This window comes from Macaca thibetana, chromosome 9 (assembly GCF_024542745.1).
Source record: "Macaca thibetana thibetana isolate TM-01 chromosome 9, ASM2454274v1, whole genome shotgun sequence".
Lineage (NCBI taxonomy): Eukaryota > Metazoa > Chordata > Mammalia > Primates > Cercopithecidae > Macaca > Macaca thibetana.
Window position 1 is genome coordinate 60,470,085 of NC_065586.1, and position 19,502 is coordinate 60,489,586.

Sequence of the window (19,502 nt, forward strand, 5' to 3'; positions counted from 1 at the left end):
TGCCTGCCACCAGGCCTGGCTAATTTTTGTATTTTTAGTAGAGACGGGGGTTTCACCATGTTGGCCAGGCTGGTCTCGAACTCCTGACCTCAAATAATCCGACTGCCTTGGCCTCCCAAATTGCTGGGTTTACAGGCGTGAGCCACCACACCTGGCTCAAAGCCTGGTTTTGAATCCTTTTTTGCAATAACCATGCTCATATTTGTTTACGTATTCTCTGTGGCTGTCCTTGCACTACAACAGCAAAGTTGAGTAGCTGTGACAAAGACTGCAGGGCTCAGAAAACCTAATACATTTACCGGTTGGCTTTTTACAAAAAAAGTTGCTGACTTCTATCTAAATCCTTTTCTCCTTGCCCTTACTTTTGTTAATTTTACTTTTCTACTAAGAACTATTAAATGTAGCATTTTGTTTGTTTGTTTGTTTGTTTATTGGGATTTGGGTTTTTTTGGAAACAAGGTCTCACTCTGTCACCCAGGCTGGAGCACTACCATGGCTCACTGCAGCCTCAACCTCCTGAGCTCAAGCAATCCTCCTACCTCAGCTCCCCAAGTAGCTGGAACCACAGTGGCACACCACCATGCCAGGCGAATTTAAAACAATTTTTTTGTAGAGACGAGGTCTCACTATGTTGCCTAGGCTAGTCTTGAGCTCCTGGGCTCAAGGAAATCTCCCACGTTGGCCTCTGAAGTGCTGGGATTCCAGGCATGAGCCACTGAGCCCAGACTGTAGCAACTTTTAAAAACTAAAAGCAGAAAAACTTTTCTGATCTTATGTAAAGGCCATAAAATTAATTGGCATATAAAGAAATTGGAGTTAACTGCAGATAAAATTTATCTTTGTGGTTTATATTTTTATTTTTTGTGGTTTATAAGTTTATTTCAATAAAACTTATTAAGTACCTACAAAACAGAGTATGGCAGAATTGTATACTTTTTTCTATTATCTTATCGACCTGAGGGTACAGAATACCAAATAACAGGGAATATGGTACCAAACTTTAATTCTGTTACATCTCATTGAAGCACTTAAATATATGTTGATGAATTTATTAATATTTATTAGGTAAAAATATTTCACTTAAGGCAATATATTAGAAGTATCAAAAGATGGCTGGGCACGGTGGCTCACGCCTGTAATCCCAGCACTTTGGGAGGCTGAAGCGGGTGGATCACCTGAGACCAAGAGTTCGAGCCAGCCTGGTCAACCTGGAAAAACCCCATCTCTATTAAAAACACAAAATTTAGCTGGGTATGGTGGTGCACGCCTGTAGTCCCAGCTACTCAAAAGACTGAGGTGGGAGAATTGCTTGAACCCGGGAGGCAAACGTTGCAGTGAGCTGAGATTGCACCACTGCACTTCAGCCTGGGTGACAGAGCAAGACTCTATCTCAAAAAACAAAAAGAAGAGAGAAAAAGAAAGAAAAAGAAAATAGTATGAGACAGAAAAACCAAATACTACTTTTAAAATTATATACTGTTTTATTGATAAACTTCCAACTCCCCTATCATTAGTCTGCATTTGAATTGAAATTACAAGGTATAACTATTATTTACATATTTAAGGAGTCACTGGGTATTTAAGTCACAATTTCAGTAACTGTTTAATTTTTCTAGGGTTTATAACTTGAAATATTATACCCGGCTTCTGATTTTGTGATCTGATTGCATCGTACACGAGGTATTTAAGTGTAGGAAGGAAATGAGAGAAATGGGGTGAGTGTCTTTCTGGGTGGACAGTTTAGTTTTCAGCCCTAGAAAGATGAAACCCCACCCAGGCCACGTTGTTCAGCAGTGCTGTGGCCTGTGCCGACCGAATGGACCAAATCAGAGTGAGTTGGTGCTGGGAGTCTGAACTCACAGTGTGAAGTCTGAGCCTAGGTGTTGGCAGATGTTCTTAGGGGGACGGGGGGAGAAGCTCCAAAGAGCAGAGCCGCCCAATACAGGGACTCGAGGTGTGGCTGCGAACTAGTCCTCCCAGTCAATACGGATGGGGCCGCCTGTTAGCGTCTGGCTCTTTAGACCGGCTGAGTCCTCTCCTCCTGCCCCGCGACGCATTCGCCGGTGGCAACCCTGGGCACAGCGGGAACGCTCGTCCAACACTCCACAGACAAGAACCCGGCAGTGCAGAAACACTTCCTGAAGAGATGGTCACGATTGTTAATAAAAACAATAACTGCTGCCACTTGGGGGGCACCCTCAAGGAGCCAGACACAATACTCAATGTTCCCAAGCATTAACTCGTGTAATCTTAACAAGGACACCCACAAGCAGAGGTTATCATCCCTGTTTTACAGATAAGGAAATAGAGAGGTTAAGGAACTTGCCAAAATGTACACATTTAGTAAAAAATGTGGCAAAGGTTGCATTTAAGTCACGTGGGTGATTAAAAAACCCATATTCATAACTCCTGCATGGAGCTGGAACAGAAGAGGCCTTTGTGAAGCAACATCTACTAGAACATCTTCCTTCTTCACACCAAGGTCTGGGGATAGCATTGGCTCCCATGCACTTGTGCTGTCAAATAACCAGTGTTCTCTGCAAGCGCCTTTCTGTAGGTAACTGCCTGGGCTGCCTGCCTGATTGAGGGCGATCGGGATCAGCCATCATTGTCAGCAGTTGGTCTGTAACCATGGTATAGCTGCAATGGACCCGCATATACTTACAAGCAGTGTGGAAAAGAATGTCGGCCTCTTCAACTTCCTTTTGTTTAAATGTTTCGACAACTACACTCTAACAACAACGATAAAAAAAACTTTCAGCTTATCTCACTACAACCTTTTCTATATAGCCCTTTATAACCTCTATCCATGAGTATACATGTTTTTTTAATGTAATATATTTAATATGCCTGTAAATTGCTATGACAACAGTTTTTATGACTGCTTTTCCCATATTTATCATTTTAATAATTCTTAATATTGCATTAAATTGATATACTGTGGCCCTTAGCCCTGTTTGTTTGGGGCTTTTTCTTCTACCCCCTTATAACAATGCTCTACAGACACTTCCAACACACCTTGTCGGTTTTGGCTTTTGGGGCTGGGCACATTGGCTCACGCCTGTAATCCCAGCACTTCGGGAGGCCGAGGCGGGCGGATCACGAGGTCAGGAGATCAAGACTATCCTGGCTAACATGGTGAAATCCTGTCTCCACTAAAAATACAAAAAACAAGCCGGGTGTGGTGGAGACTGCCTGAAGTCCCAGCTACTCGGGAGGCTGAGGCAGGAGAATGGCGTGAACCCGGGAGGCAGAGTTTGCAGTGAGCCAAGGTCACGCTACTGTACTCCAGACTGGGTGACAGAGCAAGACTCCGTCTCAAAAAAAAAAAAAAAATTTTTTTTTTTGTTTTTAGGGACAGGGTCTCATTCTCTCACCCAGGCTGGAGTGCAATGGCCTGATCATAGCTCACTGTAACCTTGAACTCCTGGGCTCAAGTGACCTGCCTCAGCCGCCTGAGTAAGCTAGGACTACAGGTGTGTGCCACTATGCCCAACTAATTTTAAAATTTTTTGTAGAGAAGAGGTCTTGCTATGTTGCCCAAGCTGGTCTCAAACTCCCGGCCTCAAGCAATCCACTTGCCTCTTGTTTTGTTTTTAAGAAACTGTCAGAATTGGAATTTTTAGATAAAAGAATATGATGATTTTATGATTATTATTACATATTATCAGACAATGTTCCAGAAAATGTACCAATTTATACTGTCGCTGTATACTTCTCCCTGTAACCTTGTAAGTGTTGTATTTTATAATTTTCATAAATTTAATATGTATAAAATGGTGTTATACATATTGTTTTCATCAGCACTTAAGTACTATTTTCAGTGAACATTTCACTATTTGTCTTTTCTGTGAATTTCCTGTCCATATCCCTTGCCATTTGACCAATCACCACACCGACTTTTCAACCATAACCGCCCGCAAAGATTTTAAATTAAATTATGATCCTATAGTATTTTCTTTGAACAGCACAGTGATTTTGGCAGGCAGTGGGGTGTGACACGCATGAAAGGGTTAAGCTTCTCAATGGCCAGTTTCTCTGTATTTTTTCTTGAGCCCATGCAGATCCTCACAGTGGGCTCTTGGAATGTCAATATATTGGGACACCAAAAAAAAAAAAAAAAAAAAAAAAGGCTCAGGTTCAGGGGTTATAAATTAAAGATGTTCAACTCACCTTGTGGTCTTTGCCCACAAACTTGAAGACAGGGACCTGGAAGTGCTTTGCTAGGTGATCCCGGGATGTGTACTGCTTTACCGAGTCATCTGAAACGCAGCTGAAAGTAGGGCAGATAGCACATAAGACTTGATTGCTTCAACAGAGGTGGAAAAACAATCTAGCCCAACATTTTGGCCCAAGGAGAGCCAAAGGGGTGGAGGAGGCTGGACTGTACTCAAGCTTTTTGGGAATGAAAGAAAAATTAAACTTTTCCCTGTGAAGGCCTCTTCAGACCTAGCTTTTTTCACTAATAGCATCTGTCCCATTTATCGTTCCCTGTACTCACAAACTGGACACCAGGGCTTCCTGTTAAGTTAATGCGTTTAAATGTTGGCAACAGCAACACCATTTATTTCAGATACCTTTTGCTAGTAAGGCTGTCTTTCCATTTGCAATATATTGCAGGAATTCTGCCTCTATGTACCTTAGTATTGATCTGAGAAGGCTTTTCTTTAACAAAATTTATTAACGATGTATGGGACACCGAATAGCAACTGACCACTGAAGGGGATACAAAAGTTAGGGAACTGCAGTGCATGCATCAAAGTGACATAAATATCCAAGTTTCTTAGATAATAACTGGTTCTATTGGATAAAAGTCATGCACCTCCAAATTGTTTTCTCTTTTCCCAAATTTAATGTTAAATTGCAATTTGATAGAGTATTGGGGTTTTAATCTCAGGTCTACTGCTTAAAGTGAAACTCCTAGGTTCACCTCAGGGTTAGCTGGGGGAAAAGAAGCACTCCTGGCTGGGGGAGGTGGCTCACGCCTGTAAGCCCAGCATTCTGGGAGGCTGAGGCAGGAGGGTTGCTTGAACTCAGGAGTTCGAGACCAGCCTGGCCAACATGGTGAAACCCCATCTCTATTAAAATAATACAAAAAGTTAGCCAGGTGTTGTGGTGCCTGTCTGTAGTCCCAGCTACTTGGGAGGCTGAAGTAGCAGGATCACTTGAGCCCCGGAGTTCGAGATTAGCCTAGGCAACATAGCAAGACCTTGTCTCTAAAAAAAAAAAAGCCAAGTATGGTGGTATCCCCCTTGTAATCCCAGCTACTCAGGAAGCTGAAGCACGAGAATCGCTTGAACCCTGGAGGCACAGGCTGCAGTGAACCATGTTTGCACCAGCTGAGGCCAAAGTTTTGGATATTCATGAAACTTCTTATAGGCCAAGAATCACCCTCATATTATTTTTCCCATTCTAGATTCTAGAGGATTTTTTTTTTCTGGACATAGTTGCCTTTTAGTGGGTACCTAATAGTTCCTGTCTTCTGGGCCAGGAAGAAAGTGGGGGTCAGATATTAAAGCCGATTAAACTGGGTACTTGCTCCACATGCACAGACCACTTTTTTTTTCTTTTGTTTTCTTCTTTTTTTTGTTGTGTTTTGAGACAGGGTCTCACTGTTGCCCAGGGTGGAGTGCAATGGCACAGTCACAGTTCACTGCAGCTTCCACCTCCCAAGCTCAAGCAATTCTCCTGCCTCAGCCCCTCAGTGGGATTATAGGGGTGTGCCACCATGCCCGGCTAATTTTTTCATTTTTTGTAGAGATGGGATCTCACTGTGTTGCCCAGGCTGGTCTTGAACTCAAGACCACTCAAGCAATCCTTCCACCTCGGCCTCCCCAAGTGCTGAGGTTACAGGTATGAGCCACGATCGTGCTCAGCCGGACTGCTTTCTAGTTCCTTGCTAACTGCTGTTTTGGTGCACTTAAAAATCCAACAAAATTATTTTAAAATAAGGCATCTTGACTAGTGTTATTACCAGCACCTCATTCCACTGAACTGAAAAGGACCTAAACATAATGTGGTTTCTGTTATTTCTTGTATTTATTTATTCATTTTTATTTTCCTGAGGTAAAATTCATTTATACCTCTTCTGATGAAATTCTATAGTAGATATCCACAGCATACCTAATCTGTGCAGAACACCCTCTGTCTGCTGCAGAGGACGCAAAGATGAATCATATGGCCTCTGATGTCAAGGAGTTTATAGTCCAGTATCTTAAGATAATAGTAAGCCTTGATATTAAAATAGTACTTTTAATCTAAGTGCCTGAGCATTTTCAATTTATCTTTGTCTCAAAATAACTGCTTTTTTCTTTAAAAGAAAAAATAAAGCAGAAGGGGTTATTACAAGGTAACACATTGCAGAATGGAAACCAGGACAAATGTTGGCTCTTGATTTGGGGTTTGCTGTGACTAGCCAATGCTAGTTCCAAGCACCAAATTCAGGTACTGAAAGAAAGTAACAATGGTATAATGGAATCAAAACTAATTCCTTATCAAAAACTTGTTCAATGCTTGATTTTGGAATTTAGTATGTTTCTTTTTCTGGTGATTAACTTTCTAGCTATATTTTGCTTAGGCTTGTGTTAAATCATTTTGTATTCTCAGAGCATACGCCAACAAAAATTAGAGGGAGATGAATCAGATGTGTTCAATATCAGCGGAGAAGCAACTTGATTTAAATTTAAGCTGAGGACAATGAAAAATCAAAGAAATGATAATCAAACAATTTATAAATATAAATAAAGTGAGTTATGTTTATTTTAGGTTTGTGGACTAGCCCCAAATTATGATTATTATAAAGACTCTTTCAATTATTTACTTGGCAAATATTTAATGACCCTTACTATATGCTAGGAATTAAGGAAGAAGAAAAAGGAAGAAGGATTTTTAGTTCAAATGGAGAAAGGTGCCAGGAAAGGCTTCATGGAGGAAGTAAACTCTCCATGAATCTTGAAGAACCAGTAAGGATCAGACAGGAAGAAAAGGTGGGGAGGAAGACATCAGGCAGAGGAAACAGCATGTGCAAAGTCAGAAGGGTGTTCAGGAGTGACCGTTTGGGAATTGTCAATAATTCCCTTTGGCAGGAGCAGAAACTGGAGGGACTGAGGTCAGATGGTAAGGGCCCATGAGCCACGCCAAGAGCTGGAGGATCTCGCACACATCATTCTTGTACAGCACCACAGACAGGATGATTTGCCTGCTTACAAAATAGGACCACACTGCTGTGGTTTTCACATTTTTGCCTATGCTTTTCTTCTTCTAGAGCATAGGCAAATGTATGTGATAAGGACTGGCAGAATAAATAGTGCAGCTTCTTAGAATTGTCTGAAATAAAAGTAAATATGACTGGGCGTGGTGGCTCACGTTTGTAATCCCAGCACTTCGGGAGGCTGAGGCAGGTGGATCAACTGAGGTCAGGAGTTCGAGATCAGCCTGGCCAACACAGCAAAACCCCGTCTCTACTAAAAGTACAAAAATTAGGTGGGTGTGGCAGTACATGCCTGTGGTCCCAGCTACTTGGGAAGCTGAGGCATGAGAATCTCTTGAACCTGGGAGACGGAGGTTGCAGGGGAGCCAAGATTGTGCCACTGCACTCCAACCTGAGCGACAGAGTGAGACTCTGTCTCAAAAAAGAAATAAAATAAAATAAAATAAAAGTAAATGGTCCTCACCAAGAGTCTGAATAACACATATATAAATAAGTTTCACAAGCTCTACTAAGTTCGTAGGTTACAAGTTTTTCTCAGTGAGTTATGATTATATTCTTATTTTTTCAAAAACTAAATATAAGGGGCAGGAGTAAACTTAGGGTGAGAAAAATGTTCATTATCTTGATTATTTTGATGGCTTCATGGGTATACACATCAGAACTTGTCAAACTACATGCTTTAAATATGTCTATTTATTGTATGTGAATAGTACTCCACTAAAGTTATTTTTTTAAAAAAAGTAAAAAGGAACAAAAATCTATCACTGCAAAGAAAGTAAATCTAGTCCCTGAAAAAATAAATACAAAATGTTTCTTCTTCTTTTCAGGTTAAAGCTTTTTAGAAAGCACCTTAGCATGGCAAGAAATCCACGTATCTGCAGATGCCCTCTGCTACTGGCCATCCAGAGTAGCTCAGGATGACAGACTTTCCACATTATGAAAATGAGCTTAAGGAGGCTACAAGAATCTGAGGCTGGAAGCACACCTTCTGAGAAGCAGACTTACTGACCAAAGCTAATAAAGAACCATTAAAAGGTTTTCAGCAGGGATGTGACAAGATCAAATTTTCTGTTTGAATGGATCACCCGGGGCTCTGTGGAGCTGAGATGTGAAAGGTGAGGTTTCAGAGGCTGTGTTAAGAGGCTGCTTTGCTGTCCAGGTGAAAGATAATGAAGATGGGAATTAAGACAATAGGAATGGAATAGAGAGGACAGGGTTGGGGCACTGTTATTTGTTAAAAAGCATCTCAGTTGATCCTGTGTGCATCAAGGGATGAAATATCACTGTGCAAGAGATTGATAGCATCTGGTGAAGGTTGGCTGTGGTGAGAAACAGGAGTAAAAGCAGCGTAGTAATGTCCAACAGCCTGCAGGCCAGCCAGCAGAGGGCAAGCCCCCGAGGGCACTGAGCGGCTCATACTGGACCATTCTCCCTTTGGTTAAGCTGCAGTTCCTGACCCCACCTGAGACCGTGTACCACCTGACATGGAGAACAAGGAAGAAGCTCATGAGATACTGCTATGAGTTTGGGTTTGAGTATAATTTTCCTAGGAATGTAGGCAATGGCTGTGAAAAGGGCTAGGTCTCCATCGGTACCTCAGGACACCTACAGATCCCACCAAGGATCCTTAGGAAATACCATGGAACTCTCTTGTATAAAACAAGTGCAGGGGCCGAGCATGGTGTCTCACACTGTAATCCCAGCACTTTGGGAGGCCAAGGGAGGAGGATCACTTGGGCCCAGGCGTTCAGGACCAGCCTGGGCAACAAAGTGAGACCTTGTCTCCAGAAAAAAAAGAATTAGCTGGGCATGGTCATGTGCATGTGGTCCTGGCTACTTGGGAGGCTGAGAGGGAAAGATCACTTGAGCCTGAGGATCGAGGCTGCAGTGTTTGTACCACTGCACTCCAGCCTGGGTGACAGAGCAAGACCCTGCACTGCCCTCCACCCCCGAAAAAACCAAGCGCAAAACCAAACGGCTACATCTATATCTTTCTTCTAAAATCTACCAACTATTTCTTCTCTGTCCTTGACTACCAAACTTCCTAAAAGAGGAATTTACGTTTGCTGCCTCCTTGTCCGCTGTACCCTCAGCCACATGAATGGGATCTCAGCCCCCACCTTCACATGTGCTCTGTCATCTCCGAGCAGGTTACTCAGTCCTACAGTTTCATCTCTAAATTGGGTGATTGCCTGTCCTTCAGTTCTAGTCCTGACCATGTTCCTGAGTCTAACTGATCATGCATTTCCACTGAACACGCACTGAATTTGTCTTCCTAGGCATCCTGCAGGTATCTAAAAAATTAAATTATTCAATATATCATTTTAAATGAACAAATTCAGTATTTTTACCTCAAATCTGCTTTTCTATATACATCTTTTCATCTTGGTTAATGGCATCTGGTCAGTCACCTGGGTACCCCTTGGAGCCTTTTTGTTTGTTTGTTTGTTTTAAGATTTTAGGAGTTTCGTTCTTGTCACCCAGGCTGGAGTGCAATGGTGTGATCTTGGCTCACTGCAACCTCCACCTCCCGGGTTCAAGTGATTCTCCTGCCTCAGCCTCTTGAGTGCTAATTTTTGTATTTTGAGTAGAGATGGGGTTTCACCATGTTGGCAGGCTGGTGTTCAATTCCTGATCCAATCGCCTTGGCTCCCAAAGTGCTGGGATTACAGGCATGAGCCACTGCGCCCAGCCTAGGAGCCATTTTTGACTCTCCTCTCCTTCACTAGTTTTACCTCCAAAATGTCAGTAAGTGGTTCCTGAACTAATAAAGAGCTGACAGTCGTGCCATGCAGTTTTAGTAAATAACTGGGTGTGCTGTGAACTTAGAGGCTGGATGCGAACTAGGGGTGATGAGACCATTCCCGCAGCAGCATTACCCATCCCGGATGAGGTAGTATTTCAGGACCTCGTCGATCTTGGAGGTGGGGGTGGCGAAGCAGCTCTCCACCAAGCTTTCCAAGCCACTCACGTGCACCAGGGGCTCAATGCCAAAGTAGAGGGAGTCACGAAGCTTGAGGGTAGGCAGAGCTTCCCGGTAAGGTTCCTCAAACTCATTGTCCTTGAAGATCTCCAGAGTGAATGGGAAGATCCCATGATTTCGGCTCATGATTTCCAGTGGGGAGTTTCTAAGGTTGGGAACGTATCCTTCAGAAATGGTGTACAGGCATGGAAACTCGCAGGTCACTGGGATCAGCAGCTTGCTGGTTCGGATGATGAAGTCCCCGCTGCTCCCTGGGGTCTGCTTGGGTAGACCTGTCACGAGGTTGCTGGCCACAATCTTGTCATTCACCACCTGAGCCAGGTGAGGGTGAGGAGAGGAAAGAGATTGTCTGTTTATTTCTACAGAGTTTTTTTTATCCTCCCCTCTCACCTTAACATTCTACCAGTGTCTATCTACCTCAAAACACATTAGAGATTTGGTTGCCTAAGGCTGAGTTTTGTTTTGTTTTGTTTTTTCCCACTGCCCTCCTCTTTTTATCACGCCATCCTGACTGTTAAGAGTCTTAGCTCTACCAAAACACAGCCAGACTGCTTCTTTAAGTGGGACCCTGATCTGCTCCTTATCTCTCGGGGGGAACTCCCAACTGGGGACTCCTACTGGCTCTGCCCATATTCTCCAGCAGACAGAGTTTTGATTTCTATCTGCGATGGAGTGCCAAGGGGGAGAGGTAGGCTGTTTGGACAACTGTTTGGACAACTCAGCCATTTTAGCCTGCAGGGAGTCCAAACTGTCTAGAAGTGGACACAGTACCCCAGGATGGCATAGCTGCTCTAGGAAAGCATGGCCACACGGCTTCTTTAAGTGGGTCCTCGATCCTTTTCCTCCTGGCTGGGTGAGATCTCCCAAATGGGGTATCCAGTCACCTCCTATAGGTGTGTTCAGGTAAGCAACAGGTCTGTACCCACTGGGATGGAGCTCCCAGAGGAAGGGGCAGGCCACCATCTTTGCTGTTTCAGCAACTTAGCTGTTTCAGCCTCCAGGCTTTGGAGAGCTCAACTTGACTGGGGGGTGATGGTACCGCAGCACACTTCAGTTGCTCTGTGAAAGCAGGGCTAGACTGCTTCTTTAAGCAGGTCCCCAATCCTTTTCTTCCTGGCTGAGTGAGACCTCCCAACCGGGGTTTCCAACCACCATCTACAGGTATGTTAAGACTGGCAACAGGTCTGTACTGTGCAGGGATGGAGCTCCCAGAGGAAGGGGCAGGCTGCTATCTTTGCTGTTTCACAGTCTTCACTGGTGATACCTCCAGGTACTGGAAAATCTGAGGTGACTAGGGACTGGAGCAGATGCCCAGCTAACCACAGCAACCCTACAGAAAGGTGGCCAGACTGTTAAAAGGGGGGAAAAAAGGCCAACTCAGTACTCCTGTAATCCCAGCACTTTGGGGGTCCCAGTCAGGTGGATCACCTGAAGTCAGGAGTTCAAGACCAGTAGCCAACATGGTGAAACCCCATCTCTACTAAAAATACACAAAAATTAGCCAAGTGTCATGGCATGGGCCTGTAATTCCAGCTACTCAAGAGGCTGAGGCAGGAGAATCGCTTGAATGCAGGAGGCAAAGGTTGCAGTGAGCCGAGATTGCACCACTGCACTCCAGCCTGGGTGACAAGAGTGAAGGTCCATTTCAAAAAAAAAAGTGGGAGAACAAAACCCCCCAAACCTCATCCAAAGATCAGCAACATCAAAGACTGAAGGTAGATAAGCCCTCAAAGATGAGAAAGAATCAGTGCAAGAACACAGGGAAAACTCAAAAAGCTAGAGTGCCCTCTCTCCCCCAAATGACCACATCACCACTCCAGCAAGGGTTTGGAATGGGGCTGCAGCTGACATGGCTGAAATAATAGAAGTGGACCTCAGAATGTGGATAAAAACGAACTTCGCTGAGCTAAAGGAGCATGTTCTAACTCAATGCAAGGAAGCTAAAAATCATGATGAAACAAAGAAAATAGCCAAGATAGGCCAGGCGTGGTGTCTCATGCCTGTAATCCCAGCACTTTGGGAGGCCGAGGCAGGTGGATCACAAGGTCAGGAGATCGAGACTATCCTGATTAACACGGTGAAACCCCATCTCTACTAAAAATACAAAAATTAGCTGGGCATGGTGGTGTGTGCCTATAGTCCCAGCTGCTGGGGAGGCTGAGGCAGGAGAATGGCATGAACCTGGGAGGCGGAGCTTGCAGTGAGCCGAGATTATGCCACTGCACTCTAGCCTGGATGACAGAGTGAGACTCCATCTCAAAAAAAAAAAAAAAGAAAGAAAAGAAAAGAAAAGAAAATAGCCAAGATAGAGAAGAGCATAACCAACCTGATAGAGCTAAAAAAAAAAAAAACCCACAAGAATTTCATAATGCAATTGCAAGTATTAATAGCAGAATGGATCAAGCAGAGGAAAGAATCTCAGAGCTTGAAGACTGTCTTTCTGAAATAAGACAGGCAGACAAGAATAGAGAAAAAGTAATAAAAAGGAATGAACAAAACCTCCAAGAAATATGGGATTATGTAAAGAGACTGAATATACGACTGATTCGAGTACCTGAAAGAGCTGGGAGAATAAAACCAATTTGGAAAACATATTTCAAGATATCCATGAGCGCTTCCCCAACCTTGCTAGACAGGCCAACATTCAAATTCAGGAAATGCAGAGAACCCCAGGAAGATACTCCACAAGAAGATCATCCCTGAGACACAAAATCTTCAGATTCTCCAAAGTTGAAATGAAAGAAAACATGTTAAGGGCAGCCAGGGAGAAAGGCTAAGTCACCTACAAGGGAAGCCCATCAGACTAACAGTGGACCCTTCAGCAGAAACCCTACAGGCCAGGAGAGACTGGGGGTCAATATTCAACATTCTTAAAGCAAAGAATTTTAAATGGCCAGGCACAGTGGCTCACACCTGTAATTCCAGCACTTTGGGAGGCTGAGGCAGGCAGATCACTTGAGGTCAGGAGTTTGACACCAGCCTGGCCAACATGATAAAACCCCATCTCTACTAAAAATATAAAAATTAGCCAGGCATGCGTGTAGTCCCAACTACTCAGGAGGCTGAGGCAGGAGAATCACTTGAACCTGGGAGACAAAGATTGCAGTGTGCTGAGATCATACCACTGCACTCCAGCCTGGAAGACAAAGCAAGACTCTGTCAAAAGAAAGAAAGAAGGAAAGAAAGAAAGAGAGAGAGAGAGAGAGGAAGGAAGAAAAGAAAAGAAAAGAAAAATAATTTTCAACCCAAAATTTCATATCCAGCCAAACTAAGCTTCATAAGTGAAGAATAAATAATATCCTTTTCAGAGAAGCAAATGCTGAGGGAATTTGTTACCACCACACCTGCCTTACTAGAGCTCCTAAGGAAACACTAAATATGCAAAGGTAAAACCACTACCAGCCACTATAAAAACATACTGAAGTACACAATGACAGGATCAAATCCACACATAATAATACTAACCTTAAATGTAAATGGATTAAATGCCCCAATTAAAAGACACAGAGTGGCAAACTGGATACAGAGCTAAGACCCATTGATATGCTGTCTTCAAGAGATCCATCTCACATGCAAAGACACACATAGGCTCAAAGTAAAGGGATTGAGGAAAATTTATCAAGCAAATGGAAAACAGGAAAAAGCAAGAGTTGCAATCCTAGTTTCCAACAAAACAGACTTTAAATTAGCAAAGATCAAAAAAGACAAAGAAAGGCATCACATAATGATAAAGGGTTCAATTCAACAAGAAGAGGTAACTATGGTAAATATATATGCACCCAACACAGGAGCAACCAGATTCATAAAGCAAGTTCTTAGAAGCCTTCAAAGAGACTTAGATTCCCACACAATAATAGTGGGAGACTTCAACACCCCACTGACAATATTAGACCATCAAGACAGAAATTAACAAAGATATTTAGGACCTGAACTCAACTCTCGATCAGTTGGACTTGATAATTATCTATAGAAGTCTTTACCCCAAAACAACAGAATATACATTCTTCTCATCACTACATGGTACTTACTCTAAAATTGACCCATAATCGGAAGTAAAACACTCCTCAGCAAATGCAAAAGAACTGAAATCATAACAGTCTCTCAGACCACAGCACAATCAAATTAGAACTCAAGACTAAGAAATTCACTCCAAACCATACAATTACATGGAAATGTAATAACCTGCTTCTGAATGACTTTTGGGTAAATAATGAAATTAAGGCAGAAATCAAGAAGTTCTTTGAAACTAATGAGAACAAAGATATAACATACCAGAATCTCAGGGACACAGGTTAGGCAGTGTTAAGAGAGAAATTTATAGCACTAAATGCCCACATTAAAAGCTATAAAGATTTCAAGTTAACAACCCAACATCACAACTAAAAGAACTAGAGAACCAAGAGGAAACAAACCCCATAGCTAACAGAAGACAAGAAATAACCAAACTTAGAGGTGAACTGGAAGAGATAGAGACACAAAAAAACCATTCAAAAGATCAACAAATTTAGGAGCTGGTTTTTCCAAAAAAGTTAATAAAATAGATAGACCACTAGCTAGACAAGGAAGAAAAGAGAGAAGAATCAAATAAGCACAATCAGAAATGATAAGGGGATATTACCACTGACCCCACAGAAATACAAACAACCATCAGAGAATATTATAAATGCCTCTATGCATATACGCTAGAAAACCTAGAAGAAATGGATAAATTCCTGGACACATACATCCTCTCAAGACTGAACCAGGATGAAGTTGAATCCCTGAAGAGACCAATAATGAGGCCCTGAAAATGAGGCAGTAATAGCCTACAACCAAAAAAAAAAAAAAAAAAGGCCAGGACCAGACAGATTCACAGCTGAATTCTACCCCCTGTACAAAGAAGAGCTGGTACCATTCCTACTGCAACCATTTCAAAAAATTGAAAGGGAGAGACTCTTCCTTAAGTTGTTCTATGAGGCAAGCATCATCCTGAACCAAAATCTGGCAGAGACACAACAAAAAAAGAAAACCTCAGACCAATATCCTTGATGAACATTGATGCAAAAATCCTCAGCAAAATACTGGCAAACTGAATCCAGCAGTACATCAAAAATCTTATTCACCACAATCAAGTAGGCTTCATCCCCAGGATGCAAGGTTGGTTCAACATATGCAAATCAATAAATGTGATACATTACATAAATAAAACTAAAGACAAAAACCATATGATTATCTCAACAGATATAGAAAAGGATTTCAATAAATTTTGGCATCCTTTCATGTTAAAAACTCTCAATAAACTAGGTATTGAAGGAATATACTTCAAAATAATAAAAGCCATGTATGACAAACCCACAGCCAACATCATACTGAATGGGCAAAAGCTGGAAGCATTCCCCTTCAAAACAAGCACAAAACAAAGATGTACTCTCTCACCACTCCTATTCAACATAGTGTTGGAAGTTGCCAGAGCAATCAGGCAAGAGAAAGAAATAAAGGGCATTCAAATAGTAAGAGAGGAGTCAAACTATCCCTGTTTGCAGATGACATGATTCTATATCTAGAAAACCCTATCATCTCAGCCCAAAAGCTTCTTAAGCTGATAAACAACTTCAGCAAAGTATCAGAATACAAAATCAATATGCAGAAACACCAGCATTGTTATACACCATCAACAGTCAAACTGAGAGCCAAATAACAAATGAACTCCCATTTGCAATTGCCAGGAAAAGAATACCTAGGAAAACAGCTAACAAGGGAAGTGAAAGATCTCTAAAAGGAGAACTATAAACCACTGCTTAAAGAAATCAGAGATGACGGCCGGGCGCGGTGGCTCAAGCCTGTAATCCCAGCACTTTGGGAGACCGAGGCGGGCGGATCACGAGGTCAGGAGATCGAGACCATCCTGGCTGACACGGTGAAACCCCGTCTCTACTAAAAAATACAAAAAACTAGCCGGGCGAGGTGGCGGGCGCCTGTAGTCCCAGCTACTTGGGAGGCTGAGGCAGGAGAATGGCGTGAACCCGGGAGGCGGAGCTTGCAGTGAGCTGAGATCCGGCCACTGCACTCCAGCCTGGGTGGCAGAGCGAGACTCCGTCTCAAAAAAAAAAAAAAAAAAAAAAAAAAAAATCAGAGATGACACAAACAAATGGAAATACATAGGAAGAATCAATATTATTAAAATGACCATACTGCTCAAAGCAATTTATAGATTCAATGCTTTTCCATTAAACTACCACTGATATTCTTTGCAGAAAAAATCTATTTTAAAATTCATATTGAACCAAAAAAGAGCCTGAATAGCCAAGGCAATCCTAAGCAAATAACAAAGCTGGAGGCATCATGCTACCCAACTTCAAATTATGCTATAGGGCTACAGTAACCAAAACAGCAAGGTATTGGTACAAGAACAGACACAGATCAATGGAACAGAAAAGAGAACCCAGAAATAAGACTGCACACCTACAACTATCTGATCTTCAACAAACCTGACCAAAACAAGCAATGAGGAAACAGTGCTGGGATACATGGCTAGTCATACGCAGAAAATTGAAACTGGACCCCTTCCTTACACCATATAGGAAAATTAACTCAAGATGGGTTAAAAACTTAAGTGTACCCTGGTGTGATTCCGTCCTGTGCGGCTGTTCTCTTGAGCAGTGGTTGTTTATCTCCGTCCGCCTTCTCTCCCACCTAAGTGTGTGCCGCCACCCGATGGAAGATTTGATGGACATGGACATGAGCCCCCTGAGGCCCCAGAACTATCTTTTTGGTTGTGAACTAAAGGCTGACAAAGATTATCACTTTAAGGTGGATAATGATGAAAATGAGCACCAGTTATCTTTAAGAACGGTCAGTTTAGGGGCTGGTGCAAAGGATGAATTGCACATTGTTGAAGCAGAGGCAATGAATTACAAAGGCAGTCCAATTAAAGTAGCACTGGCAACTTTGCAAATGTCTGTACAGCCAACCATTTCCCTTGGGGGCTTTGAAATAACACCACCAGTGGTCTTAAGGTTGAAGTGTGGTTCAGGTCCACTGCATATTAGTGGACAGTACTGAGTAACTGTGGAGGAAGATGCAGAGTCAGAAGATGAAGAGGAGGAGGATGTGAAACTCTTAAGTATATCTGGAAAGCAGTCTGCCCCTGGAGGTACTAGCAAGGTTCCACAGAAAAAAGTAAAACTTGCTGCTGATGAAGATGATGATGAAGATGATGATGATGATGAAGATGATGAGGAAGCTGAAGAAAAAGTGAAGAAATCTATACAAGATACTCCAGCCAAAAATGCACAAAACTTAAATCAGAATGGAAAAGACTCAAAACCATCATCAACACCAAGATCAAAAGGACAAGAGCCCTTCAAAAAAACAGAAAAACTCCTAAAACACCAAAAGGACCTAGTTCTGTAAAAGACATTACAGCAAAAATGCAAGCAAGTATAGAAAAACGTGATTCTCTTCCCAAAGTGGAAGCCAAGTTCATCAATTATGTGAAGAATTGCTTCCAGATGACTGACCAGGAGGCTATTCAAGATCTCTGGCAATGGAGGAAGTCTCTTTAAAAAAATAGTTTTAACAATTTGTTAAAAATTTTCCATCTTATTTCGTTTCTGTAACAGTTGATATCTGGCTGTCCTTTTTGTAATGCAGAGTGAGAACTTTCCCTACTATGTTTGATAAATGTTGTCCAGGTTCCATTGCCAAGAATGTGTTGTCCAAAATACCTGTTTAGTTTTCAAAGATGGAACTCCACCCTTTACTTGGGTTTAAGCATGTGTGGAATGTTATGATAGGACATAGTAGTAGCAGTGGTTGGACATGGAAATGGTGGAGAGAGAAAAAGATACACATAAAATGAAACTCAGTATTTTCATAAAGTAAAAAACAAAAACAAAAACAAAAACAAAAAAACTTAAATGTAAAACCCAAAACTATAAAAATCCTGGAAGACAACCGAGGCAGTACCATTTGAGACATAGGCACAAGCAAAGATTTCATGATGAAGATGTCAAAAGCAATTGCAATAAAAGCAAACATTGACAAATGGGATCTAATTAAATTAAAGAGCTTCTGCACAGCAAAAGAAGCTATCATCAGAGAGAACAGACAACCTACAGAATGGGAGAAAATTTTTTTTTCTCTGATGAAGGTCTAATATCCAGCATCTACAAGAAACTTAAATTTATAAGGAAAAAAACATTAAAAAGTGGAAAAGGACATGAGCAGACACTTCTCAAAAGAAGACATACATGTGGCCAACAAACATACGAAAAAAAAGCTCAACATCACTGATTATTACAGAAATGCAAATCAAAACCACAATGAGGTATCATCTGACACCAGTCAGAATGGCTATTAGTAAAAGTCAAGAAATAACATGCTGGTGATGTTGTGGAGAAAAAGGAATGTTTTTACACTGTTGTTGGGAGTGTAAATTAGTTCAACCATTGTGGAAGACCGTGTGGTGATTCCTCAAAGACCCAAAGACAGACCTACCCTTTGACCCAGCAATGCCATTACTGGGTATATACCCAAAAGATTATAAATCGTCCTATTATAAAGACACATGCAATGCACGTGTATGTTTACTGCAGCACTATTCACAATAGCAAAGACATGGAATCCACCTAAATGCCCATCAATGATAGGCTGGATAAAGAAAATGTGGTACATATACACCAAGGAATACTTATAGCCACAAAAAAAGAATGAGATCATGTCCTTTGCAGGGACGTGGATGGAGCTGAAGGCCATTATCCTTAGCCAACTAACACAGGAACAGAAAACCAAATACCATATGTTCTTACTTATAAGTGGGAGCTAAATGATGAGAACACACTGACACATAGTGGGGAACAGCACACACTGGGGCCTATCAGAGAGTGGAAGGCAGGAGGAGGGAGAGAAGCAGGAAATATAACTAACAGGCAGTAGGCTTAATACCTGGGTGATGAAATAATTTGTATAACCAACCCCCATGACACACATTTACCTATGTAACAAACCTGCACATGCTGCACATGTACCCCTGAGCTTAAAATAAAAATAAAAATAAAACTCAGCTTCAAAGACTATGGTATACAAGAGTAAGAAATGATCTGTGGTCGGCTGGGCACGGTGGCTCATGCCTGTAATCCCAGCACTTCAGGAGGCCGAGGCGGGTGGATCATGAGGTCAGGAGCTCAAGACCAGCCTGATCAACATGGTGGAACCTTGTCTCTACTAAAATTATAAAAATTAGCTGAGCGTGGTGGCACACACCTATAGTCCCAGCTACTTGGGAAGCTGAGGCAGGTGAATTGCTTGAACCTGGGAGGTAGAGGTTGT

At 42.1% G+C, this 19,502-nt stretch overlaps 2 protein-coding genes and 1 pseudogene across 2 annotated transcripts in view; 2 read left to right on the forward strand and 1 right to left on the reverse strand.

Moving 5' to 3' along the window:
• Positions 1 to 1,465: 1,465 nt before the first annotated feature.
• OIT3 (oncoprotein induced transcript 3) overlaps positions 1,466 to 19,502 on the reverse strand; it is a 40,167-nt gene continuing 22,130 nt past the window's right edge. Inside the window, exons 7-9 of the mRNA XM_050803622.1 lie at positions 10,090 to 10,505; positions 4,174 to 4,273; positions 1,466 to 2,138 (exon numbers count right to left, since the gene is read on the reverse strand). Of these exons, the coding sequence (XP_050659579.1) occupies positions 1,968 to 2,138; positions 4,174 to 4,273; positions 10,090 to 10,505 (687 nt within the window). The 3' untranslated portion in view covers positions 1,466 to 1,967. The remainder of the gene's footprint in view (positions 2,139 to 4,173; positions 4,274 to 10,089; positions 10,506 to 19,502) is intronic.
• Positions 2,481 to 19,502, forward strand: part of ASCC1 (activating signal cointegrator 1 complex subunit 1) — an 885,589-nt gene continuing 868,567 nt past the window's right edge. The window contains exon 1 of the mRNA XM_050803664.1: positions 2,481 to 2,490. The gene's annotated coding sequence lies outside the window, so the exon portion shown is untranslated. The remainder of the gene's footprint in view (positions 2,491 to 19,502) is intronic.
• On the forward strand, positions 16,814 to 17,737 carry LOC126962524 (nucleophosmin-like; annotated as a pseudogene).